This window comes from Tiliqua scincoides, chromosome 4, assembly GCF_035046505.1.
Source record: "Tiliqua scincoides isolate rTilSci1 chromosome 4, rTilSci1.hap2, whole genome shotgun sequence".
Taxonomy (NCBI): Eukaryota; Metazoa; Chordata; class Lepidosauria; order Squamata; family Scincidae; genus Tiliqua; species Tiliqua scincoides.
Window position 1 is genome coordinate 113,009,353 of NC_089824.1, and position 26,825 is coordinate 113,036,177.

At 45.0% G+C, this 26,825-nt stretch overlaps 1 protein-coding gene across 1 annotated transcript in view; it reads left to right on the plus strand.

Annotated features, from left to right (window-relative positions):
- The window catches only part of BRINP2 (BMP/retinoic acid inducible neural specific 2), a 165,876-nt gene extending 145,363 nt beyond the window's left edge, over positions 1-20,513 (plus strand). The window contains exons 4-8 of the mRNA XM_066625071.1: positions 1,273-1,466; positions 5,613-5,718; positions 12,532-12,768; positions 16,447-16,669; positions 19,400-20,513. Coding sequence (XP_066481168.1) covers positions 1,273-1,466; positions 5,613-5,718; positions 12,532-12,768; positions 16,447-16,669; positions 19,400-20,513 — 1,874 coding nt within the window. The remainder of the gene's footprint in view (positions 1-1,272; positions 1,467-5,612; positions 5,719-12,531; positions 12,769-16,446; positions 16,670-19,399) is intronic.
- The last annotated feature ends 6,312 nt before the right edge of the window (positions 20,514-26,825 follow it).

Consider the following 26,825-nt stretch of genomic DNA (forward strand, 5'->3'; position numbering starts at 1 on the left):
GCTGTTGCCCTTGATGTTTGATGGGAGACAAGGATCTCTCCAAACTGGGTAGCAAAATGGCAGCTGGGTTTCAATGTAAATAAGTGTAAAGTCATGCACATTGGGGCAAAGAATCAAAACTTTACATATAGGCTAATGGGTTCTGAGCTGTCTGAGACAGATCAGGAGAGAGATCATGGGGTGCTGGTGGACAGCTGAAAGTGTCGACCCAATGTGCGGTGGCAGTGAAGAAGGCTAACTCCATGCTTGGCATCATTAGAAAAGGCATTGAGAATAAGACAGCTAATATTATAATGTCGTACAAATCACCACACCACATTGTAAGGCCACACCTATTGTGTGTTCTGGTCACACCTATTGTGTGTTCTGGTGTGCTCCAGTTCTGGTCACCACATCTCAAAAAGGATATAGTGGAAATGAAAAAGGTGCAGAAGAGAGCAACCAAAGTGATTATTGGGCTGGGGCATCTCCCTTACAAGGAAAGGCTACAGCGTTTGGGGCTCTTCAGTCAAGAAAAGAAAAACGTCTGAGGGGGACAATGATTAAGACATACTAAATTATGCAGGGGATGGATAGAGTGGATAGAGAGGCACTCTTTTTCCTTTCACATAACACCAGAACCAGGCAACATCCCTTAAAATTGAGTGTTGGGAGAGTTAGGACAAACAAAAGGAAATATTTCTTTACCCAGCATGTAATTAGTCTGTGGAACTCCTTACTGCAAGAAGTAATGATAGTATCTTGCCTAGATGCCTTTAAGAGGGATTGGACAAATTTCTGGAAGTCCATCATGGTTTACAAGTCATGATAGGTATGTTGTAGAGGTAGGCTATCTCAGAGTGCCAGATGCAGGGGAGGGCACCAGGACACAGGTTGTGTCTTGTTGTCTTGTGTGCTCCCTGAAGCATTTGGTGAGCCACTGTGAGATACAGAAAAGTGGACTAGATGGGTCCTGATCTAGCAGGGCTCTTCTTATGTTCTTATGAGTCCATTGGGCAGTGGGAGGAGAAGTTATGGTGTGAGTCTTATGTTCTTAAGCAGGCCAACTTTGGGTCTGAAACAAAACATTGATACTTACATATCACTGATGGATAGGAACTTCTAAAGTTGGAAAGTTGTAATTGAGATGTGTACATGTATGTGGGAGGGGGGAAGATTATGTATTATGTAGGAGAGATGGAGGCAGGAGACTATTGTGGAAAATTTTACTGAGTCTGAAGGGCTTTCTGGAGGGCACAGGACACATTAAATCCTTTACCTCATGTTTTGCAGGAGAAGAGTCCTTGACGATTTTTGTGGACAAGCGCAAGTTCAGTCGGAAAGTGGAAGCTGGTGGCACAAGTGGTGGGAGCAACGCTACTGTCTCCTTGGAAACACTGCACCAATTGGCAGCTTCATACTTCATTGACCGTGAAAGCACATTGCGACGACTCCACCACATCCAGATAGCAACAGCTGCCATCAAGGTAACCTAGAGGCATACCAAAAGGTAGCCATGTCTTATAGACCACCAGGGGTCTCCCAACAAACTTCAAGGGCAACTGCATATTGAAGGCCCAGAGTTTGCAAAGGTTTGAGTGGATCTGCTGTTGTATCTTCTTCATCAGATGGATATAAGGAACAGTGCTGTAGATCATGGCCACATCTTTCCACTGTTGTTATCATTCTCATGTTGAACTAACTTAGGAGCTGACAATATGAAGGGTGAGTTGAGGGGTGCTTATATGTGGTTTAGGGGGGAGTGGACTAATGATGTTGCTAAGGATACTTTAGAGCTGCTGTCACATTGCCTGTACAGCCTCTGAAAGCATTGCAGCCAAACACTGGTATGAAGTAGAGGATATTCTTATGACATGGTATGAGTAATGGGGGTGAAACCTATTCTTGTATGTTCTACATGGTGGTGGCGGCAGTAGCAGCTCACTTAATTCTAGGTAGTACATCCTGTTTTGTGGTCATACTAAAAGAAATGGACAAAGACAAATGAATGGACACCCCAGATTGTTCTCATGTAATACTAGCATGCCTGCCTGCCATTATGCAGGTAGAGTTGTGTGATATGGAGATGGTGTAAGAAAAGAGCATGCTCTCTTTTCCAGCAATCAACAGCCCCATTCTGTGTCAAAACACTTTTTAAAAAGTTTCCCTTTCCTTCCCTTAGAAGGGAAAGAAACAGAGATTCATACATATCTGTGTGAAATAATGTATCACTATTCCATGATACAGTATTCTGTAGGTATACTTTATTCCTTGTCTGTCCTTAACTCCATTTAAATGCTGATTGAATGGTATACCCCAGGGCACCTGTCTTGAGGGTTGCAATTGTCTGAGACACTTCAGCCGTAAAGTTTGCTGATCAGAGGGACAGGTCATATAGGTAAACTTTTTACAAATAATAATTTACAAATAATAACTTTTTCTAGGCAGGTAAAATGCCTATTCCGAGGCAGACTCACAGGTGCTAAATCTGCATCCTTCCATGCGCAGCTTGCTGGGGGGGAGGGGGGAGGCATGCATGCAGACGCAGAGGAAGAGCTCAGGCAAGGAAACTGACCTCAACTACTGGATGTCCCACAGAGGGAGGCTCCTGAAGAAGTGACAAGGCATTTGGCTACAGGAAAGAGAATAATGGCTAAGGCCCATCTTGTGCAGCATTCTGTTTCACACAATGGAGGCACCAGCTGCCTCTGCAGGAGAGAAAAGCATAATTCTGCAAGAATTTCTACAGGATTGGCTGATATGAGGCTGCAGCTCAGAACAGTAAGCTTCATCATTACCACACAGTGCCCAAGATCATTATTCTGGTGCTCTACTGGCCAGAGTTTGGAGACTACTGTTCTAGATGCTTTATAATTTTATCTTATGTTTCCCACCAGTTTACCCAGAACAGATGTTAACTTCCCTGTTGCATGTGTTCTTCCGTTGGGCAAAACTATTCTTAGTGCAATGCTTCATTTGAGTAAGAATTTCAGACTCCACAGGAATGTAGAGCAACCAGCCAACTCAGAATCAGAAAAAAATACTTGCTTTCCTATTCCCTTTACTTTTGCACAACATCTCTGATTTTATCTTTTACAACAGCTTCTCCATGTGCCTAGATGTAGGTTTGCAGGTTGCTTAAGCATCCCTGAGGACTTCACCCAGCTCTGTAATTATAAAACTATCTCTTTAGACAGTATCTCCCTGTCCCTGTTCTATTCCCCCCCCACACAAGGAAACAAAAGTAGCAAGATGGGAGTCAGGGTGCAATTGGTATCTTTGTGCTATTTATAGGTAATTGGTCGATGCTGTTCTTTTATCAGGGGCTGAAGGTGGGGCCGTGCTCTGTCAACAGGCCAATTACAGCACAATTATTTTTATTTTTATTTTTATTTTTATTATTAGTTATATATATAACTAGTAAACTAGTATATAGTTTATATATATATATATATATATATATATATATATATATATATATATATATATATATATATATATATATATAGTATATAACTAGTAAAATGTAAAACTAGCAAAGTAAAAAAAATACTAGCAAAGTAAAAATATAAATAATTTTAATTTAGTGCTGTAGCTTCTTGTCTTAGCTTTGGATTGCTTGGCTCTTCCTTACAGAACAACAGTTCCTCAAGTTCTATTTTTCCAAGATAGTGATTTCAGAATGTAGTTGGATGAATTTCTAAAATGTCTGTAAAGGTATTTGTTCCCTAATCTAGAGCGAAAGCAGTCACTTCATTGGATTTCTGCATTTATGTCTTGAGGTTGGTAACTATCTCTTTGAACAGGAGCCTGTTATCAGCAGGGCCAGCCCATTACATTTTGGTGGCTGATGTGGAAAATTCAAATGGCATCCCCTCATGCACACAACTTGAGACACAAAACACCAGAATGCTGTTCTGTGCAAGCCTCATCAGAATGAATGGGAGCTGTGTAAAAGCTGTGTAAGAGCTGAGTAAGAGCTGTGTAAGTTGCATTTCAATGCAACTCGCATTGGAGAACTTCCTAATGGATTGTGCCCAATGACTCAATCTATCTGCCTGTCACTTTGCTGTGCTTAATGATGCCCAAAGCCTGCCACCACACCATGCTTTGTGATAGAGTTATTCCAGTGTGTGAAATATATGGAACAAATCTGTACAAAAGTATAAATTAGCATGTACTGAAAGCATGGTTGGTTTAACCCCAGCATGCTGCAAGTTCACCTGAATTGATAGTGATTTCAAAATGTAATTGGATGAATTTCTAAAACTTTTGTAAAGGTTTCCCCCCTCCCCAATTTTCAGCCAAAGCATTGCACTTTGGCAAAGCATGCCAAAAATATGTTCCCCTTTCCCTCTCTAAAATCTTGGGAAAGACTCTACCCCATGCCGTTGCAGCATCCAAAATTGCTACAACCTAAAATGGATGGGATAGAGTCTTGTGTTCTGAGTTCAAATGTTCCACAGACAAATGGCTCCTTGAGAATGGGCTAAGTGCCCTCTTCCTGCCCTGACAATGTCTCAATAAACTCAGAACCTCTCACAGACAAGATAATGTACAAATAAAAAAATGTCTGGAGATATTTAGCATGTCATCCATAGCACATCTGATTTGGCCCTCAGTCTCCCTTCACATTGGAATTCCAATGAATGCATCATGCATTCATTTCAATACTAACATATTAGATTTCGTAATTGATTTTGGCAAAGACTGTGGTGGGCAAAAAGAGAGGAGAGGAGAGGAGAGGTGGATAAGAGATGGATAAGGGACTGAGGAAAAGAATCTAATTCCAGGGTGGTGAAGGTGTCCTTTCAAGTGTTTTAATGGGAGTGGGGCAAAAATTAGAGCAAGAACTAAGATTTCACATTTTCATACTGTATGAAAAGAAAAAAAAGAACATATTTTAAGAGCCCTTTGTTATGATTACTTTGTTATACCTCATAATAACCTCCTATCAGATCTCTGTTCTGCAGAGGAGGCTTTCATTCTTGAGAGTCCAGAGGCAAATAGTATGATCCAGGGTAGGCAGAGGTGAAATCCCAAAATCAGTTGTGAAATGGGCAAGAGACAGTTAATGTAGTCCAGGATCTGAAAGGCAGCAGGCCAGTGAGACTGTAGAGCAGATGTCAGAAGAACAAAAGAGCAGACTCAAGTTCTCATTTCAGAGGGAGGGAAAGAAGTAAATGGGGAGGTGAGTCCCTGGCAGTGCCTATGCAAGTCATGTGCCATGGCACAAGACATGGGCAAAGTGGTGGTCTGAGTACTGTCTGAGGTGGTGAGGGCATGTCAGTATCTCTTCCAAGTGACACAGAACAGCTTGGCTGGAGCAGTGAGGGACTGTGGCCTGATGACAGCCAGATTCTTCCTGATGACAGCCAGATCCATGATGCCACCTGTTCATGCAAGTACTCAATTTGCATATTTCATTCCAATACTAATTTCAGATTTCATAGTTGATTGTGGTAAAGACTGTGGTCTTCCTTATCACAAAGCAGTTGCTTCAGGTAGCAGATTTCAAAAGCAGCACAATTTTTCTGCCTCCAATTTTTGACGCATGTAGTAATTAAAAAATAAAAATAAAAAACAAACTCTAACCTGCTTTTATAGTAAAGCTGTACCCTTCTCTTGCCTAGGTCACTGAAACAAGGACTGGGCCACTTGGCTGCAGTAACTATGACAATCTGGATTCTGTGAGCTCGGTTCTTGTCCAAAGCCCTGAGAACAAAATTCAGCTCCTTGGTAAGGATGTTTGGAAATTTTGTACAATTTGTTGCTAGCCCCAGAGATTTCCTAGCTGTCAAACTTCCTTCCTAGGTGGCTGTGTAGCAAAAGACCTCAGAATGGGAGTTGAGTTACATCACTGGCATTGCTCCCACTAGGTCATTTGGTACCTGGGGCCCATACATTTTTGTCACCCTTATATGACTTGGGGTGACATTCAAACTGTGCCTTGGGCTGATGCAGCCCGGGAGGGTTGCGAACTTGCCATAAGGCACATTTGCACCTCCTTAGGAGGAAGCCACGTTGGTGCATCCAGATGCGCCAACACACAGAGGCTGAATCCGGTGCCAAGGCCCCTTGGAAGGGAGTCGGAGAAGCCCCGCCTCTGCCACCCTCACTTGGGTGGGAAGGGAAAACGAAGGGAATGTGGGGCAGGCCACCCGCCCGCAGCAGAGCTGGGAAGGCGGTTGAGGCGGCAATGGCAGACAGAAGCTGAGCGGGGAAAGTTCCCAGCAAGAAGAGCCAGTCCTGCTTCACTCCAAACCTTGGCGGGGCGGGGCCGCCTCAGTGCTGGTGCCGCAGCCCCCCCAAGAACCAACAGCCGCCCCACCGAGGCCTGCAGGCAGGTGCTGAGGCAAGGGAGCTTCCTCTGCTGGTCTACTAACCGCCTCCGCCTTGCTCCTTGTGGCAGCCAGAGGGAAGGAGGGGGAGTCATGTCACATGCCATCGCCACTGCCTCCTGCATGAACTCCCTCAGAGCTAATCCTGGGCACATCTGCTCAGAAGTAAGTCCCCTTAGAGTCAATGGGGCTTACTCCCAGGAAAGTGTGGATAGGAAGGGAACCTGAGAGCCCCAGCCTGGGCACATCTATTGGGCCTTCTCCCAGGAAAATGTGGACAGGATTGGGGCCTCAGTCAGCTGTGGCTTCCTCCCACCAGCCTGCCCCCAGTCCTCCTCCCCCTCCAGCCAGTGTGAACCAGCACAGCCAGTGTGGTCAACAACACACAAAACACCTAGCAGGGGGGAGGCATGCCCTGATATCCCCAGTGGGGCTGTTCTTATGTTCTCATGTTCTTACGTGCAGGGCAGACAGTAGTAGATGGACAGTAGTAGGGGTTGAGTGCTGGATGCTTGGGGGTGCAGGTGCTTGGGAAACATGGCACATTTTTTATTTTTCCCTTTTGGAAAAGTGGGTATGAAATCAAAACCCAGAAGTGACCTCACTGACAGGGCATCATTTTGCACTCTGCACTGGGCAACAGGATCATTAGCTACGCCACTGGGAGGTGGGAAGGAGGTGTTCCTGGGCAGGTGGGGAGGGAGTGGGAGGCAGGGCTGGGATCCAGCAGTAATGGGATACCCATTATTTTCCAGTTATGCCAGATCCCAATCCCAGTTCGCGGGGAGAACGGAGCAGCTTCAAGCCACTCCTCTCGAACTTGCGCCATCTCAGGAGGGCCCAGAGTATCCAGAGGTATGGGGAAAGGTTTCCCCTTGCCTCTGGCTAAGCCGCTTCTGGCCATAATCCTGCATTGGATACAGTACAAGCCTCTTGGCTTACCTGTTCCAGCAAAGGATAGGATTGTGCCCTTAACCAATCAATCAATCAAATCAATCAATCAATCAATCAATCAAAAGGATCTCCTCTATGGAGAACTCGTGCAAGGAAAGCGCCCTACAGCTTTCCACAGCTGCGATACAAGGACATCTGCAAGAGGGATCTGAAGGCCTTAGGAGTGGACCTCAACAAGTGGGAAACCCTGGCCTCTGAGCGGCCCGCTTGGAGGCAGGCTGTGCAGCATGGCCTTCCCCAGTTTGAAGAGACACTTGGCCACCAGTCTGAGGCAAAGAGGCAAAGAAGGAAGGCCCATAGCCAGGGAGACAGACCAGGGACAGACTGCACTTGCTCCCATTGTGGAAGGGATTGTCACTCCCGAATTGGCCTTTTCAGCCACACTAGACGATGTTCCAAAGCCACCTTTCAGAGCGCGATACCATAGTCTCTCGAGACTGAAGGTTGCCAACAACAATCAATCAAATCAATCAATTAATGTTTACATTTTTATACCACCTTTCCTCTAAAGAGCTCAGGGAGGTGTGCATGGTTCCTCCCCTTATTTTTTCCTCACAATAACCCTGTGAGGTAGGTGAGACTGAGAGATAGTAATAGTCATGACGTGAAATGAATAATAATGAATAATATGAATAATAATGGCCAGAAAATAAATGCTGTGAATATATCCCCATAAGCAATGGATGAAATTCTGCTTCAAATTGTATTTAACATGGTTCCTGTTATAAAAGCCATATTTCCACAATTTTGGCCACTAGGGTGTCATCCCCCCCCCCCCCGAGGATCTCTCATTGGTCTGTTTTGAGTTAAGGCAGTGATTGTCATTCTGCCTTAGTCATTCTGCAATAGTTTGAGAACTATTTGCACAGGGACCCACTTTTTAGAATGACAATCTGTCCAGGACCCACCAGAAATGATGTCATGGCTGGAAGTGACATCATCAAGCAAATTAAAATGAATAATTATTAATAATTAAATTAAAGAAAAACATAAATAAGGGGAAGTCAGCCCTGTTCCACTAAGTGAATTTTCTCTGTAGGCTGCTTGCAATAACACCCCCACACCAAAAAAGCATTAAGATTTTTAGCTTTACCCAGTTCAATTTAAGTTTTTATATTTAAACCATATTACAATTAGGACCTACCTAGCTTTACAAGTCTAAAAAGGAATAAAAATTCACCTTACCAGCTCAAGAGTCTGTTTTATTCTTTTTATGGGAGGAGCTGCCTTCTGGAGCATTTGTTGAGCCTCACATTCATCAGATCAGAACCATTCTGGTGGCGTAGCTAGTTACGAGTAACCCCATCATGCCATAAATGTGGAATTTATGGATGTGGAATTTCCAGCAGAATGCAATGCAAAAAACCGGATTGAAATATCTCATTTCTATCAAAAGTTATGGTCAAAATACCGGAAACCAAAAATGCATGGAACCCAATGGAAAATGAAACTGAGCCATATTGCACGTTTACTCGCAAGTAGGTGAACTTGCCATAGGTGAACTTGCCCTTGGAAAAGTAGGTGAACTTGCCCTTGGAAAGGGCAGGCTGAGAGGAGTCCAATGACACCAGAATGGTTCCTATCCAATGAAAGCAGTCCCCAAAAAGCACCCAAGAAGGAAGTCCCTCCCTCCAAGTAGACAAATGTATTGAGCCCTATGGAAAGCGAAAGTAAGGCACACAGTCGCATTTACTTGTGAGTAAGCAGATGTGCCTTGGCTCCTGGTCAAGTCAGGCAAAGGGGAATGCAAGGCTGGCTGCATGGTCCCCATCTAATGATAGTGGAGCTCAACAAAAGCTCCAGAAGGCAGCACCCGCCAAAGAATAAAGCAGAGGCTTGAGCTGGTAAGGTGGGCGCTGGGGAGGGCTGAAAATCTCACTGATTTTTTGTGTGGGGGGGTGTGTTATTTCAGGCAGGCTACAGAGAAAATTCACTTGGTGAAACAGGGCTGGCTTCCGGTGGGTCCTGGACAGACTGTCATTCTAAAAAGTGGGTCCCAGTGTTAAAAGTTTGAGAACCACTGCCTTAACTCAAAACAGGCCAATGAGACATCTGGGGGAGGTGACACCCTAGTGACCAAAATTCTGGAAATCGTGGCTTTTAGGAATAATACCATCATGTTATATGCCATTTGATGCAGAATTTCATCCATTGCTTGAGGGGAAATATTCACTGCATTTATTTTTCTGGCCATTATTATTATTCATTCCATGTCATGACTATTACTATCTCTGTCTCACCTACCTCACAGGGTTGTTGTGAGGACAAAATGAGAGAAACCCTGAGCGGCAGGAAGGGTTCTGTAAGGGTGGTATAAATAGTGAATTAATGAATTAAACAATATAATTATTAATTAATTAGATAAACAATTGATATGTCATATGGAGTGACAAAAATTTATGGGCCCCGGGTGTCAAATGACCTAGCTACACCTCTGGGTTTCCCAGAGTCTACAGAGACTGCTGTATTAACAGCAGAATGCAATGAAAAGCAACGTGAGTAAAATATCTCCTTTCTATCAAAAGTTATGGCCAAAAATCTGGAAAACAAAAAATGTATGGGGCCCTATGGAAAGTGAAACTGAGCCCTGTTGCGCATTTACTCATGAATTGGAGAACATGCTTTAGTCCATTGGAAAGGGCAGGCTGAGAGGAATCCAATTACACCAGAACGGTCCCTATCCGATGAACACAGTACCCAGAAAATACCCGAGAAGGAAGTCCCTCCCTCCAAGCTGATAAATGTATGAATATAATGAAATGATAAATGCCCTATGGAAAGCGAAACTAATCATTTATTTGCAAGTAGGTGTTTACTCACAAGTAAGCAAACATGCCTTGGCTCTGGTCAGGTCATGAGAATGGTCCCAATCTGATAAACGTGGAGCTCAACAAATGCTCCAGGAGACAGCCCACTTTCATAAAAAGGATAAAAACAGAGGCTTCAGAGCCTATGGTCCGCACCGCGCCTCCGCAGCATGGACCACAGTTGCAAATGTGCCATAAGGCACATTTGCAGTTCTTTCCGCTGGGCTCCGTCTGGAGGTGGCTCAGCTCCGGCCAGCGCTAAGCCACCACTCGTGACCAGCGGCGTCAGTCTCCGTGACCGCCAGGCTGTGGAACAGGGAATGGGGGTGTTCCCGGGGGGCATGGGGGGGTGTTCCGGGGAGTGGAGTGTCCCAGGGGCGTTTCCGGTGGCAGGGGAGAGATGGGTCCGCAGGATCCCAGGTGCTTGTAGAGGGTTGCTCGCCCTACTTGAGCGCCTTCACATTAGCGGTGACCAAACAGTTGCCGCTAAAGTGAGTAGTCTCATTACGGGACTGCTTCCCTTACTCAGGGGAAGGGGACGAACATCCCCTTCTCCCGAGGAGCCTCCTGCAGTAGTACTTGGGATGCGGCGGGAGCCCTTTGTGGAGCTGCCAGGTCCCGCGGTTCCCGCAGCTCCGGGCAGCTCAGGATTGGGCTGCCCGCTGATAAGGTGAATTTTTTTTATTTTTTAGACTTGCAAAGCCAGGTGGGTCCTTACAATGATGTGATTTAAACATAAGAACTTAAATTGGACAGGGCAATGGGTAGGGCTGAAAATCTTACTGATTGGGAGGGGGGTATTGCAGGCAGGCTGCAGATAAAATTCATTTGTTGGAACAGGGCTGGCTTCCCCTTATAAATTTATTTAATTTAATTATTTTTAAGTATTTATTTTAATTTGCTTGATGATGTCACTTCCAGCCATGACATCACTTCTGGTGGGTCCTGGACAGATTGTCATTCTAAAAGTGGGTCCCAATGCTAAAAGTTTGAGAACCCAGGGTCATTACCCAGGGTAATGATGAACCCAGGGTACATCACCACTCCCACCACCCAGGGTGTTGACCCAGCCACTGCATGGGAAGTGATCCATCATGAGGGTAATGCACTGGCCTCCCACACCGGCTGATGTGAACCCTAGTGATGCCACTGTTTTTGTCCCTTTCCCTGAGGAAAGCCCCAAGCCTTCTGGGACTTCTCATGTCTGCGCTATTTTGCCAGTGCAGATGAGAGAACCTCTGTGTTGGGCTTTGCACAGAGGATAGAACTGCGCAGAGCAGAGCCACTGATCCCACCCCTGATCCTACCGCTCCACTAATCCCACCCCTCTCCCGTTCGGTTCCTCCCCCCCAACTCTAGAATGCCTCGCCCTGTCCCACACGGCTGCACTGCCACCTAGAGCTCTTAACTTACTCCAGGCAGCATCCTTCTGGTGCTGAGCCCAGTGCCAGTGCTTGAGGGTGTTGTCGCTGGCGTAACTAGAGGGGAGTTGAGTTCCCCCCGCCACCCACATGGCTCCAAAGGGGAGGGGAGGAGCCGCTTGCATGCTGTGGTGAGGCTTCCTACAAAATTTAGTGCACCACCCCCCCTCTAGCTATGCTAGTGGGTGCTGTAAATGTGCTTTACACCAGGAGCTCAGCTCAGATACAATTGAGCCATGAGTTGCGGTTAAAGTGATTTGACTGGTAATGTGCATACATAATGGGAATTGAGCACATTCCTATGATGGTCTGGAGAAGGAGCACAAACTGACAGTGTTGACAAGAGTTTTTGCACATTGCCCAGTTAATATGAATCACTAATGGATGTTAGATAATGTGAATTGATCATAGACATTTAGTACATGGTCTCATTAATTTGTGTTGCCTTCAAATAAATTTTGTACATTGCCTGAGCAATATGTATTTTTCCCATTTGACCAGTCAATGTGTGCTTTGTACAGCTGACATTGTTTTTCTTTGTCCAATGTCACTTGGAGATCTATATGTGTTGACTGAGCATAGTGCAAAATTTCATATTATTACTATCACATTGAATTTCTCTTTTTCTGCTTGAGGGCAAGAGGACAGCTAGCATTGAGGGCAAGGCTGGGAAGGCAGTCTCCTTTTTTTGAGACTGGAGGTTTCTCCAGTTGATCCCCAGACAATTTCTTGCTTTTGCAGTGGAAGACAAGACTCCAGCAGGATGATATATTAACTAGCCCTGAAGCACAAAACACACACCAAAACCCAACCCTTTAAAGCAGAGAAAGCTGCGGAGGAAAGTCTGCAGAAGCAACACACACATAAGTTTTTATTTCATCTAGACCTTAGGACAATGGGCTTCCCCTCCCACTTTAACTACATAGTGGCTTGCAGAAGAATGTACTAGGGTACTGCCACACAGGCATCTCCCCCAGATGTGTCCCACCAAATTGGGACCTATAACATCATTGCCTATAATCTCTGCAGGTCTGCAGGCATTGCTGCCTGAGTACTTACAGGAACGCTATGTGGCTGCTGCCCTGAGCTACATAACCTGCGATTCAGAGGGGGAGCTGATCTGCCGAGAGAATGACTGCTGGTGCCAATGTGGGTCTAGTTTTACAAAGTGCAACTGTCCTGAGGCTGACATCCAGGCTATGCAAGAGAGCCTCCTGCAGATCCAGGAAGTTTGGGCAAGTCAAAACCAACAGTTTGAAGAATCAGGTAAGTTTTGGTTATATAGATTTCCTAACTGTTGATTTTAGATGAAGACACTATTTTCAGAGCAGCAGGGCTGACATGTTCAGGACAACTGTATTGTTTTCTTTCCCAGGACAAGCTCTGAAAAATCAGTTCTGAAAGTTTCCAGTATGGACAGGTTGATCTAGTGAAAAGTTGACTGTAGGGGCTGCCAGTTGACTCACCTTTTTGTTTTCATTGATGTACCCAATACTTTGAGAAGTCTGTTATACTAGAATAAGTCTGTAAACCTGAATGTGAAAAACCAACTGTGACTCATCTTAACAGTCCAGTATCTGTCTTTGCACCTTGGCAACTTAAAAATTCCAAAATTGTTGGATTGTAATTTGAGGAAATGTGTTGCACCTTCACTCACTATCAAAATCACTGCCAGTCAACTGGCAGCCCCACAGTTCCTTTGGAACTGATTTCACTGTAAGGTCTTCAGTGGGAAGGACACAAACTCCTATAACTGATTTTGTCCTACTTTTGAACATTCCTGACATATTAGTCTGCTGTATCCAAAGGTCTGCTGTGGCACCTTATTCCTGGGAATAAGCCCCACTAACTCAAGCAGCAGGTCCCGAGCACCTGTGTCATCACCTGTGTCATTACTAGAAGGTGGAATTGCTAATCTGGTCTCTATTGCACTGTAGAGGGTGGTATTGCAGCAACAATTTCAGCAGGGAACTGATGGGGCGAAGGTCCAATAAGGACCTGGTTATGTAAGACTGCTGATTTTGTATTAGCTCCACATCACTAACAGCACAATCCTAACTTACTCCAAAGGCCTAGGTGTGCTGGCATAGTGGCCATATCCAGAGCCAACAGTTGTGCTGCATCCAAAGGTGTTGGGACAACTGGCTGGCACAAACACCAAAGGGGAGGGAGGGAAAGGCACACAGGGATTGGGGCAGCACCTGTGCAGTGTCTGGGGTGTGCCTGTGCAACCAGGGCACACCTGCACAGCGCCTGTCAGGCGACCAAGCCCGGGTGTCCCTAGTGACACCCCTGCTACTGCCAGGAGGAGTGCAGGAGTGTGGCATGGACAGTCAGCAGGTCCACCAGCCACTCCCACCACACACCCCAGCAGGGCGCCCTGGGCCTCCAGGAAGAGATGGTGATGACATTTGCTCCCCAGGGCTGCTGTCACTGCTGCCTCCACCTGTGCCTGTATTGAATAGTCAATACAATTACATCTAATGCAGGATATTTACACAGTTTGTAAAATACATATGGACATCACAGCTCTCAAAACAAGACAGATAATATTCATCTTTGATAACACATCAAAAAAAGTTTTGCCAATAATTTATGTCCCAGTACTGTATGAATTTCCAAAGAATGTCAATGTATTTTTTAAATGTATTGAATTCTTCTAAATCTAATACAGTATGTCAGCTTCAATAAATCTGTTGTAAACCAGCACTTATTTAACCGCTGCTGAATGGTGAATTAGAGATCAAGGTTGCCAATTGCACATACCTAGACCTCCTTCTTCCCCTCTGAACCCCTAAGGATAATTAGCTGCTAAAGGAGAGAGGAGATAAGCAGAGACTGCACAATGCAGCCATTGGCTCCTGCTTCCCTGTCTTTGCTTGTGTTGTGGGGGGGGGGGGGGGCAGGTGGTCCAGAAATCCTTGCAGTCAGAGCCTGGCTCTATGACATGAACTTCTGACATGATGAATGTTATGTAGCCTGAGGATACCCTAATTTTTAATTCCTAGGTTTGTCTTGTGATTGGCCAATCCCTGAGTTCTGTTATAAGCAGAAAAATCTGAGCCCAGGGATGCAGGTTGAGATGCAGGTCAGGCAGGGGTCTGGAGTGGGGAGCAAAAATAATGGACCAACAGGCCAGTACCGTGGGTCCATGCCAAGCTTCCATAGCAAAGCAGGCACCCATGGCAGTCAAATATAATTCAGGACCCTGGACAGGTCCTAGGAAGAAGACAACTTGTTTCAACTAGTTATAGGCTTGGGAGTAACTGAGCCCTTGTATATTCCCTGGGCCTGACTATCCCCCCCCCCCTGCATAGTCATATCCCCTGCCCTGTCCCTGGAAAGATTTAAAGGGCCAGCCCCCAGGCATGGCACTCAGTCACCTTTCTGTTCTCTCTCTCCAGTCACATTGTCTGCAGTGGCCAATTGGCTCAAGGAAATAAGAGTCCTTTGGAGGTGCAGATAGTCGTTCCGTCCCCCCCAGTACTTTCTGCTTTGGAGATCTCTGGTTCCTGAACCAGTCTCTAGCTCAGGAGTTCCTTGGTTACTTGACTCAGGCTCTGAGCTTATTTTCTGTCACCTGCACTTCTGAACTTTCTGACTGCACTAGTCCCTGTCCTGCTGAGTTAGGGCCCAATCCTATCCAGCTTTCCAGCAGTGATGCTGCCATGCCAATGGGGCATGCACTGCATCCTGCTGTGGGGGGACAGTCATGGAGAATCCTTAAGGCAAGGAAACATTTGTTCCCTTACCAGCACTAGATAGTTGGATAGGATTAAGCCCTTAGTGTCCAGATCACAACTGGAGGCCTGGCTCATGATCAAACCCTGAGAATTGGATTTTGACAAGAGTACTAGGGGAAATGTGTTGACTTCTAAGTGGAGCTATTTCTTTTTTCAGTTTTGGCAAACTTCATCCCACCACATTCTCTTGCAGGAAGATGCAAGACAATGACAAAGTTGGATACAAATGCTTCAGTTATAATGCTGTAGGATGTGGAGGGATTCTTCTGGAGTCCAGAATAAATTTCTGCTTCCCTGCAATTCACTCCTATAGTAGGCCATTACTTGGAACTGCAATCCTCTTCTCTCAGTACCAGAGAGTGAAGTGAAGCTCCACTGGAGTCCATCATAATCCTCCTATCCCCAAACTTGCCATCTGTGTGCTGGGTTCCATGTGTCGTCGTCCTCCCACCCTTAGTGAATAAGATACAATGTAGGAAAATGCAACAAATGTAACTTTATAGATTATTCTCAATGTATTTTAAGTAATTGAAGGCACAATCCAAACTACGTCCTATGCCAGCCCAAATCCCTTGGGTCACAAACGTAAAGCACATTTGTGGGTAAAGCACAGTTGTGCCTCCTCAAGGGGAAACCAGGCTGGTGCTCCAAGAAGCGCCAGCCTGCGGAGGCTGAAATAAGCTTCTGCGCCAGTTTCCCCTCAGCTGCTTGTGTCAGCCCGCCTGTGTTGACACAAGCAGAAAATGTAGGCGTGGGGGGGGCAGGGAGGAGGAGGAGCTGCTAGAAGCTGCTGGGGGGCTAAGAAGCTGCTGGGGGGGCAACGCCGTAGTCCAAGTCATATGTGGGAGTTGTTGCCCCTGATGTTGTCCCTCAGCCCCTGATGTTGCTCCTCTAGCCCAGTGCATCTGCTGCCCCCTGCTACTTAGCTACGTCACTGCCACCTCCTCCCTGCCTCCCCCCCCCCCGTCGACCTTTGCTGCTTGTGTCGGTCGGGCCAGCCGGGCTGATGTGAGCCTTGGCACTGAAAGCACCATGGAGGCTGGATCTGGATGAATGTGGCGCATCTGGATGCACTGACGCGGCTTCCTCCTAAGGAAGTGGTGGTACCCCACAGACCGCCCCTCCACCCCCCGCTAGCTACGCTACTTGGTGTCAACTACCAATACTTCTTTCTCACTGATCTATCCTTCTATCCTAACAGAGGAACTGCAATCTCTAGTGAAGAAGTTCCCAATGGACCGCTTCTTTAATATAACAGCCATCTCTCAGTACTGGGCAATGGACCTTGATATTCAGCATCGCTATCAGAAGCTGGGCATCATCTTGAAGATGCTCTCAAAGAAGACTCATCGGATTGTCCGGCGTCTTTTCAACCTGGCGAAACGCTGCCACAGACAACCTCGCTTCAGACTTCTGAAGGAGAGGTCTAGTATATCTATAGACTTGGTCACAGTCCATCTAGGCACATGGATTTATGTTTAAGCATGCCTCGCTCTGGATTGGCTGCTGCCTTTTGTGATCCTTTGTGGGAATCATTTTTACATAGGATCTGGTATCCAGTGTAGAATTTGGAACCCCTAGAATCTGAGAGATGTGGTGGCGCACAATGAAGTGGCAAACTGAGATGGTAGATTTTTCAACAGTACCATTTCAGGTTGTAGGATAGGGGAGGTCATGGTGGAACATTCTCCCATATTAAAAGCAAACAACCTCCCAGCATGTGTAAACTACTGTATCATAGAGAGGGCTCCATTTTCTTGCCAATGTGTTTGTTTTCTACACTTATTTGTTTATATACTTACATACTAAGGAGATTTTTTTAACTCTAATGTGTCTTCTTTAACTTGGCATTGGTCTCAAAATGCAAGAACTGCAGTTCTGTATTACAGTGGTCCCAATTTGAGGTGGACACAACCACCTTCCAGATGACATTCCACTTCCTGAATCAGGGCTTGCACAGTCTCCATCATCTAGTGACTGGATTACAGCAAGACTTGTGCCATCTCTGTTGGGCCTCATTGCCTGCCTCACCCTCATGGCTGCTATCAGATTTCCCCCATTCTGTGCCTTATTTCCACTCTGCCTGTCCTGTGCTTTGGTGAATTTTCTGAAATTAATTTTGAAAGTGCTACATGTGCAGTTTGCTACAGTTTTTGGCTGGTGTCTTTTTTTTCACTTGCAGATTAGCGATGCATACCCATACCCAGAACACTGATGGGCAGCCCAATCTTGAGCTACCCCCCACAGGGCTGCTGCAGTGCCAAAATGGCTGCCACAGCATCCAACACACCCAAGCAGCCACCACTGTCTCCTCCACACCCACACTTACTTCTCTGCTGCCACTGGATGGCAGAACCACTGGGTGCCCACTTGCACTGGGCCAGCTCCAGCACTGGGTCCACAGTAAGGGCTCGCAAACATGCCTTACAGACCTGTTCAGGATTGGACCCTAAATCATAACTCAAAAGAAATTTCAGTGTGATAATTTGATCACACAAATGTTTAATCTATTTTGATTTATTTAAAAGATTTATGCCTTTCCCATGCCAAAGCAAATGCTCAGGGTGGCTTTTAAATAGACACAAATTGAAACATATGGCAAACTGCAGATATGCAACAGCCTGAACAAAAGTCCAAAAGTGACAACAGAAGATGATCAATTACTGGTTCTTGAGTGTTACTTTGAAACCAAGATGATGTAATTCAAAATCCCATAATTTAGGGGAGAAATTTGGATGGGGAAGATTATATAAGTATTCCTAAAGGCTGGCACCTGACTACCTTGATTCATATAGATCTCATTTCCTGACAGCTTAAATCTTCTTCCTGCCACTAGGCCGTCTCTTACATCTGTCTGAAATACCAAATCCTCAAAGATCTAAAATGTCAGACTCGGGAATGAGCAAAGTGTTTCACACCAATTTGCTCTCAGAAGGCTCAGAACCTTCTCTGTGGATTTTGATGCTGAATGTCTTCCAGGAGTTCTCTGATTGCTCAAATATTTGTCAAAGCATCTGGAAATATTCAAACATTTGCTGAATATTTTATATCTGTATTTTGACACTAGAGATTTGATTTCCATATTTGAGATTCAACAGTTAATGTGAATGTATTTGATAATTGACTTGTCATGACATTTATGGCCAACTCTATCCCACACTTTCTTCCACCATGTAGCTGCTCTGACGGAATGTGCACTGCATGAGATATATATTTATTTAAGATTTCTATGCCACCTTTCCCCAGATAGCCAGCCAATTTTTTTTTACTTACCTTACCTACTTACCTACCTAGACCACCTAGACCAATGGGTCTCCATGGACATACACCAGCTTTTTGTGGTAATAAGTTGGAGGAGAAGAAAAGGGTGGGTCCAGGCCAGGAAGGAGAGATAAGGTCCAGCATGATTGTCATAACCTCCCACACTCAAACTACCCCCCTCCAGCCCAGTCCCTTTCCCAATCCTCCCTTGAACTGTCTATGAACTGCCCCCTCTGCCACCTTATCTGCACCAGCTGAGCATCCAGGCAGTACACAGAGCTTCCAGCTATTTCTGCCGGCCACTACTATGCATGAAGTGCACTACGTAATGCCGGCCACTACGTATCTACCATCGCAGCAGATAACTAGACTCACTGTTGTAAGTTTGGGCAGTTAGTATTTTTTCTTTATTTGATAGACATTTCTATCATAGTCAATGCTATAAATAGCATACAAACATGTAATTATTGCCAGCTTCTCAGGTTTCCTTTTTTTGTCTCTCAAAATCAAAATTATGAATACAATCTAACAATCTAAAATCCTCAAAATCTGAGGTAAAATGTTGCATTGAGTTTTTAAGGGCGCAATCCTATCTTGCACTGGAACAAGCAAGCCAGGAGACTTGCATTGTATCCTGTGTGAGATAGGGCACCACAGTGGCTCAGCTGAAGGTAAGGGAAAACTCTTCCCCTTACCCCCCCCCCCCGGTTTTTTGCTTAGTGTTTTCATTCAAAAATGTGTACAATATTTTGGTTTCCTTTAAGAAGAATTTCACCTGTTTTTGTGCTTGAGGCTGCTTGAGGCTGTTTTTGTGCTTGAGGACAGCTTGGCTAGGTGTCTACTTTCTTGATATAGAGATAACTTTTGTTTCTCAACATCTTCCTCTTTCATAGACCTTTGACTTATTGGTGGACTCGCATTCAGTCCCTCCTCTACTGCAGTGAGACTTCTGTGCCAGGAACTTTTGTAGAAGAAAACCACAGCTGCACTTGCCCTCATGACTTGCCCTCCTGCCAAGGGACCATCCCATGTGCTTTGGGTGAAGGACCAGAATGTGCTGCTTGTGCAGAGGACAATGTTACCAACTGTGGGTCTTGCAATCCTGGCTATGTGGTCACCCTGGGGTTGTGCCGCCCAGAGGTGGGAGAATCCCTAGAGCACTATTTAGGGCTGGAGACAGACCTACATGATTTGGAGCTCAAGTATCTTTTGCAGAAGCTGGATAGCCGGATTGAGGTGCACTCCATCTTTATCAGCAATGATATGCGCTTAGGGACCTGGTTCGACCCCTCCTGGAGGAAGAGGATGCTGGTGACTTTGAAGAGTAATAAGTACAAACCAGGCTTGGTCCACCTCATGCTGGCCCTCTCTCTCCAGATCTGCCTAACCAAGAACAGCACCCTGGAGCCAGTCATGGCTATCTATGTCAACCCCTTTGGGGGTAGCCACTCAGAAAGCTGGTTTATGCCCACCAATGAGACTGGCTTTCCAGACTGGGAAAGGACTAATGTGGATGCCTCCAGCCAGTGCCAAAATTGGACCCTTAGTTTAGGCAACAAGTGGAAGACCTTCTTTGAGACAGTCCATGTCTACCTGAGGAGCCGCATCAAATCTCTCAATGACAGCTCCAATGAGACAATTTTTTATGAGCCGTTGGAGATGAACCCTTCTAAGAACTTAGGGTACATGAGAATCAATAGCTTACAGGTCTTTGGCTACAGCCTGCCTTTTGATTCTGATGCTATCCGGGACCTCATTCTTCAACTGGATTATCCATATACCCAAGGCTCCCAAGACTCTGCCATACTGCAGCTGATTGAGATAAGGGACAGGGTAAACCATCTCTCTCCACCAGGAAAAATCCACCTTGACCTTTTCTCTTGTTTGCTCCGGCATAGGCTCAAATTGGCCAACAATGAGGTGAGTCGGATCCAGTCCATCTTGCAGGCCTTCAACGCCAAACTGCCAAACCCAGTGGAATATGAGACTGGTAAACTATGTAGCTAGCCTTTAGAATAGGACAGGGCTGCTCTGGTAAACCTGGAGGGGAGGACTGGGGAAAGAGAAACTGAGACGTCTGAATGCCTTGCTTCCATGCCAGCTGTGCGCTCCAGTGTTTGGAGGTTCTATGGCACAAAACCTGGGAATGAGATGTGGCACAAATCTCTGGAGCAACATAGCTGAGAAAGGCAGCTCAGGCCCCCTTAACAGTGCAGCTGAAAGCATTGGTTTGGTTGTGCATCAAAGTGTTTCAGTTGCTGAATGGGCTGCACTATTTCCTTTCCTGCAGGCAACATTTGTGGAGCATGCAAGAAAATGTACAGGCACATGAAGAAAACAGTAGATGATGACAGAGGGGGAGAGCTTGCTGACAGATGGGAAACTGGTGGGAGTGGGAATAATGACTTCGATTTTATGATTTGGCATCTATGATTTGGCACACTTAAACAGAGATGAAACAACAGTGGACACAATTGTTTCAAGTGCTTAGTTCCAAGTGAGAACTTAGGTTAATCTTTCTGTGACCCTTGCCACCCTCAATGTAGTTTTTAATGGGTGTTCCTGACAACATCATAGCCTTTATGTTTCCTTTGTTACTTTCTATGATTGCCACCCTAAGCACATTTTCTGGGATGTCAGCTCCACTGATATTGGCAGGACTTGGAAACGTTTAGGACAAGACGTAAATCCTTGATTTTGGCTGCCTCACTATCACCCAGGTTCACAATTCTGCTTTGTTTCCATTCCTTCCATTCCTTTGGAGTAAGATCCTTTCAGTACCTAATGTACTGCAAATGAGACAAAGCAGAGCATGGCTTTCCCTCACCCATAATCTCAGAAACACATCGCCCTCTTCTGTTCCATTCATGTTACATGATCCTAACTACTTTTCCCTGGAAGAAAAGGCATCCATGAAGAACATCCAGTTGTTGTTAAAATGTGTATTTGGAACCCAATGGAAGACTGGCTTTTCAAGCATTTGTTTCTGTATACTTTAGTTAAATAGGTCGGTTAAAAAAAAAAAGGCATTTTTAATTTGGATTGAGATATTCATTTCCAGTTGACTGTTCCAGCTGAATCACAGTTTAGCCAAATGTATTTTGTAAAGGGGGAGGCAGTCCTTTTTTGGAGGAAAAAAAAAAAAAGAAGTAAACAATCAAAAGCCTCTTTAATAGTCTCTGCTTCTGTGTGTGGCTAAGAAATATGTAGTGTGGGGTGGGGTGTGAACTCATGCTTTCAAATAGCAGTCATTTACTTCAGCGATAAAGCACAACTTCTGAACTGTCTACACTGCCAGTTTACTCTGAACTGGTGGTGTGAGCAGCTCAGAAATGAAGTACTTTACAACTGGAGTAAACTACTCCTCTTTGTGAGCATGAGTGCAAATGCCTCCTTATTGAAGCCAGAGTATGGATACTGTGTGTGGAAGAAAACATTCAAAAATGGTGAGAAGGAAGTTGGGTAATTACAGTTACATGGCATATCCTACGCTTCCTCCAAAGGATTTTAGCCTTCCTGGAATAGACACAGCTGAAAGTCAGTGACTTCCGCAAAACCATTCCTTTGTCAAAGCAAAGAAACCGTTGTTCTGGCAGTTCTATAGATGTTGATACACTTTGAGAGCGAGCACAGATTGGATCCATACCTGCAGTTCTGTCCTTTCCCAACTTGCAATTGGGTCTATTGCTTCTCAGCCACAAAGCAGAATCTCCTTGAAACTATTCAAAATATTTTTATTAGTAAGAATATATGTATACTACTCTTTAACAACAACAGAGTTTACAAAGTTTACAAAGCAAAATAAATTTACTCTCGGTTCTCTTATTTACTCTCTGTTCTCATTCCTTGCTGGGGCCCGAGAGAAAAAATACTTGTCTGCTTCCCTCTTAGGCCAAACCAGTCATGACATGAAAGACATGAGGGCTTTTTTCCTCAACATAGCAGCCACACTGGCACTCCTGGGGGGGACAAAATGCTAAGTTTTTCAGGTGCCTGAACTGGTGTAAAGCGGCCCCCTCACCTTCAGAGCCATTCAGAGCAGGGAGAGTGAAGTGAAGGAGATGCCTCTGTTTTGCTCTTGCTGCTCTGAGGGGAAGGGGTCTCCCCTGCAGGCAAGGGGAAGGAGTTGCATTCAGGTGCCTGAAACATTTAGCATTTTGTCTCCCCTCCAGGAACGCCAGTGACCCCGCCTGAATTGGAACTGGAGTATAGGGTATCTCACACCTTGCCTCTGTGTTGTTTTCTTGTTGAAAACCCCCCAAAGCTGCTACAGAAAGTACCCTTTGCTGTGCACCTGTTGCTCACCCACTCTGCTGCCCTTTCCCACATTAACTATCCCTGCTGTTCCCTTTCCCATGATTGTACATGTTCTATCAAATAGCATTCCTGAATGCTGAAAGGGAAATGCTGCTCTTCTGTTTGCTGCTGCAGTGATTCTCAATGCCCCATTCTCACTGCCAAAATAACTTTCTAAAGTTGCTGGAACAACTAGATCCTATATAAACTTTAAGTAACTATTAATTTTAATAGATTGATGAAGCCTCCAACAGATGCAGTATATCTCTGATTAACAGCAAAGAAAGTGGGTGGAGCAAACAAGGGGGCTGTTTCCTTCATGCCCTGCTTAAAATCTTCCCAGAAGCACTTGCTGGAAACAGAATGCTGGAATCACCTTTGTTCTGGCTGTTTGTATGCACCTTTGAGCAAGGCTGCATGTATGTTTTTAAAACCAGAATATAACTTCAAATAGTGAACTACTTTTGGCATGCCTAACCATCACAATTTATAGTGAGGGCAAGAGTTTAATCTGAGTCTCCTCTGCACTCAGCTGTCTTTCCACAAGCCAAGCTTCACCTTCTCTGAACTGCAGCTTTGAAATCCTTGAGAGATGCCAAGATTTGCAATTAAGCTGCTCCCTTGACTGATGCCGGAGGTTCTAAATATCTCATAGGAAAGTGCACCTGCCATCTTACTGCATATTCCAGCTATTCTCCTTCTAGTGCACACCTGCTACTGTGTGTGTGCCAAGACCTACCCGCTACCGTGAGTCTGCCAGGCAGCTGTGCACTCCAGCTGTATCCTTGTAATACACACTTGCTGCTTGTTCCAGCTGCACCCCAGGAGAACTCACCTGCCTGCCATGAAATTGAACAAAGTACTGTGTCCAATTAAAATTATCTGGGAATGTCTAGGAATTAAAAAAAAAAAAGGCTTCCTGTGCTGTCTATAGAATGTACTTGCATTTAACAGTCCAGGTTCATACCAGCAGAATTAGAAGAATTCCCCAGAGACCATAATGGCTAACCTGCTTTCTTTAATGATAGACCATAATCAAAGTAAGCCTGGCATTTCTAGCCTGTTCTTGAAAATTCCAAGATAAGGTATTTTATACCTTTTGAATTGATATTTAGATGAGGGATGTCTCATGGGCCACATCCAGTGCGCTCTGCATCAGATTGGAAGCACAAGGCAACCTTACCAGTCAGACATGAGAGATGGTTCCACATTTTCTACCAGGAAATGAATGCTGGTGAAATTCCTTCAGCAGCCTAGAGCAGCTTTTACATGTACACAGGCAGTGAGCTTACCTCTCGTGCAGAACTCTACTTCCTGCAATGGAACTCTCAGAGAAAAAGCTTCCAGTAGAAAAACAAATAGCTACTATTCATTTTCCAACAACTTGGTGGCAGAATGGTTTGAATGCATCCCAGTCCTGGTGAGTACTAGCGTCTTTGGACTGGGATGCTCTGGGCCTCTTCCATGACTTCCCACCTTTTAGAAGTGATACCTTCTTGTGGAGCACTAGAAACCATCTGATGCTTATATGCATCTTGACCTATTTCAAAACTTGAGCTGGCAGTGGGCCATGAGGTGGTGGCCTCAGGAATGTCAGGCAGAATTCCAGCCATGCACCATCTCCCCAGCTCTGAGCAAAGGAGAAAACTGCAGGGAGACTGACCATAAATGCTTCCTTGTGCCAATAGGCCAGAATGGGTTATTTTCAAACCTTCATTCATGGGTCTAAGCAACTTGTACATGTTTTTACATGTACATAGCCAATCCTAACAGTCCAGGCTAGACCCTAAAGTTAGCATTCTCAGAAGTGTTCCACACAGGGCCAGCTAGGCAGGCAGAGATCAGGGATCTCAATGCGTGGATGAGACGGTGGTGTAGAGAGGAGGCGTTTAGATTCCTTAGGCACTGGGGAATGTTTTGGGACAAGCGGGGCCTGTACAAGAGGGACGGGCTCCACTTGAACCAGAATGAAACCAGACTGCTGGTGCACAATATTAAAAAGGTGGCAGAGCAGCTTTTAAACTGATCCCTGGGTGAAAGCCGACAGGAGCCGAGGGGCATCCGGTTCAGGACTTCACATCCCTATGGAATGAGGACAGGGAGGTTAGAGACAGAGTAGGAGTAGGGACAGAGGTACAAGGGACAAGGTAGGGACAGAGTAGGAGTAGGAATTGGGAGCGGAAACATGATGGGAAGTGATAGCCCATCCAGCAAAATGAGAGACTGCACGGATAAAGGATAAGCAGCCCATCTTGAGGGACAAGTGCTTTTATGCGAATGCCTGAAGTCTCCAAGCAAAGATGGGAGAACTGGAATGTCTGGTGACTAGGGAAAACATTGACATAGTGGGCGTAATGAAAACATGGCAGAATGCGGAGAACCAGTGGAACACAGCAATCCTAGGCTATAAACTCTATAGGAGGGGCAGAGAGGGGCGTGTTGGTGGTGGGGTAGCCATTTATGTTAAATGGGTAGAATCCAGCAAAGTAGAGATTAAAGGCAGGTCCGACTCCACCATAGAATTGCTGTGGGTTAAATTACCAAGTTTGAGGATTAATGTAATATATGGCATTGAAACCAGATCAGAAACCAGAAGGGGACCTTGAAATGAGGAAACAGATCAGGGAGAGAGGGACAGGGTTGTAATCATGGGGGACTTTAATTATCTTCACATCGATTGGGTCAATTCGTGCGCTGGTCAAAAAAGATAAACCAGTTTTCTTGACATGCTAAATGACTGTGCTTTAGAGCAACTAATCATGGAGCCCACTAGAGGACAGACAACATTGGATTTAATATTGTGTGGCACTCAGGACCTGGTTAGAAAGGTAAATGTTACTGAGCCATTGGGGAACAGCGACCATGCTGCAATTAGTTTCACCATGCATGTCTAATACAAAAACCCTTGACTTCCGAAAGGCGGACTTCCCTCAAATGAGGAAGTTTGGAAGAAGTTGAAAGGGAAGAGTCCAATCTCTCCAAAGTGCGTGGAAGCTGTTTAAAACAACAGTAATAGAAGCCCAGAAGAAGTGTATGCTGCAAAGGAAGAAGGGCTCAACTAAGACCAGGAGGGTGGCCGCATGGCTAACGAGCCAAGTTAGAGAGGCTGTAAAGGGCAAGGAAGTTTCCTTCCACAAATTGAAGTATTGCCCTATTGAGGAGAATAAAAAGGAACATCAACTATGGCAAAAGAAATGTAAGAAGGTGATACGGGGAGGCCAAGAGAGACTATGAGCAACACATGGCCAGCAACATTAAGGGGAATAATAAAAGCGTCTTCAAATATGTTAGAAACAGGCCAGAGAAGGCCAGAGAGGGCCAGAGAAGCGGTTGGCCCTCTAGATGGTGAGGGAGGGAAAGGAGAGAAAAAAGAAGACTTAGAGATGGCAGAGAAATTAAATCTTTGCATAGTCTTCATGGCAGAAGAGCCCCGGCAGATACTGCTGCCTGAACGGCCCCTCCTGACTAAGGAATTAAGGTTAAAAGAGAAGATGTTTCAGACCTAATTGACAAATTAGACCTAATAGACAAATTAAAGATCAATAAGAGTTATTAAGGAATTGAAGAATGAAGTTGCTGATCTCTTGACTAAAATATGCAACTTGTCCCTTAAAACGGCCAGACGATTGGAGGATAGTAAAAAGGGAAGGAGAGGGGACCTTCCTAATTATAGGCCAGTCAGCCCAGTGGCTTAGCTAAGGGGGTGCAGAGGATAGCAGTTGCACCAGGCATCAAGCTGAGCTTGACACTAGTGACCAAAACTGTGAAAATTTTGGTATATATGATTAATAATGTTCTATATCATTGGAAAGGTAATTTAATGTAGAATGCAATGAAACAAACCCCATTGGAATATCTGTATTCTATCAAAAGTTATGGCTAATTAACCATAAAATTTTATTTTATTTTTTAAATAAAAAATTTACACTTTTTATTTATTTAAATAAATACTTAAGTGAATACTTAAATAAATATTTATTTGTTTAAATAAATAAATAAAGTTTAATAAATAGCACTTTTTAT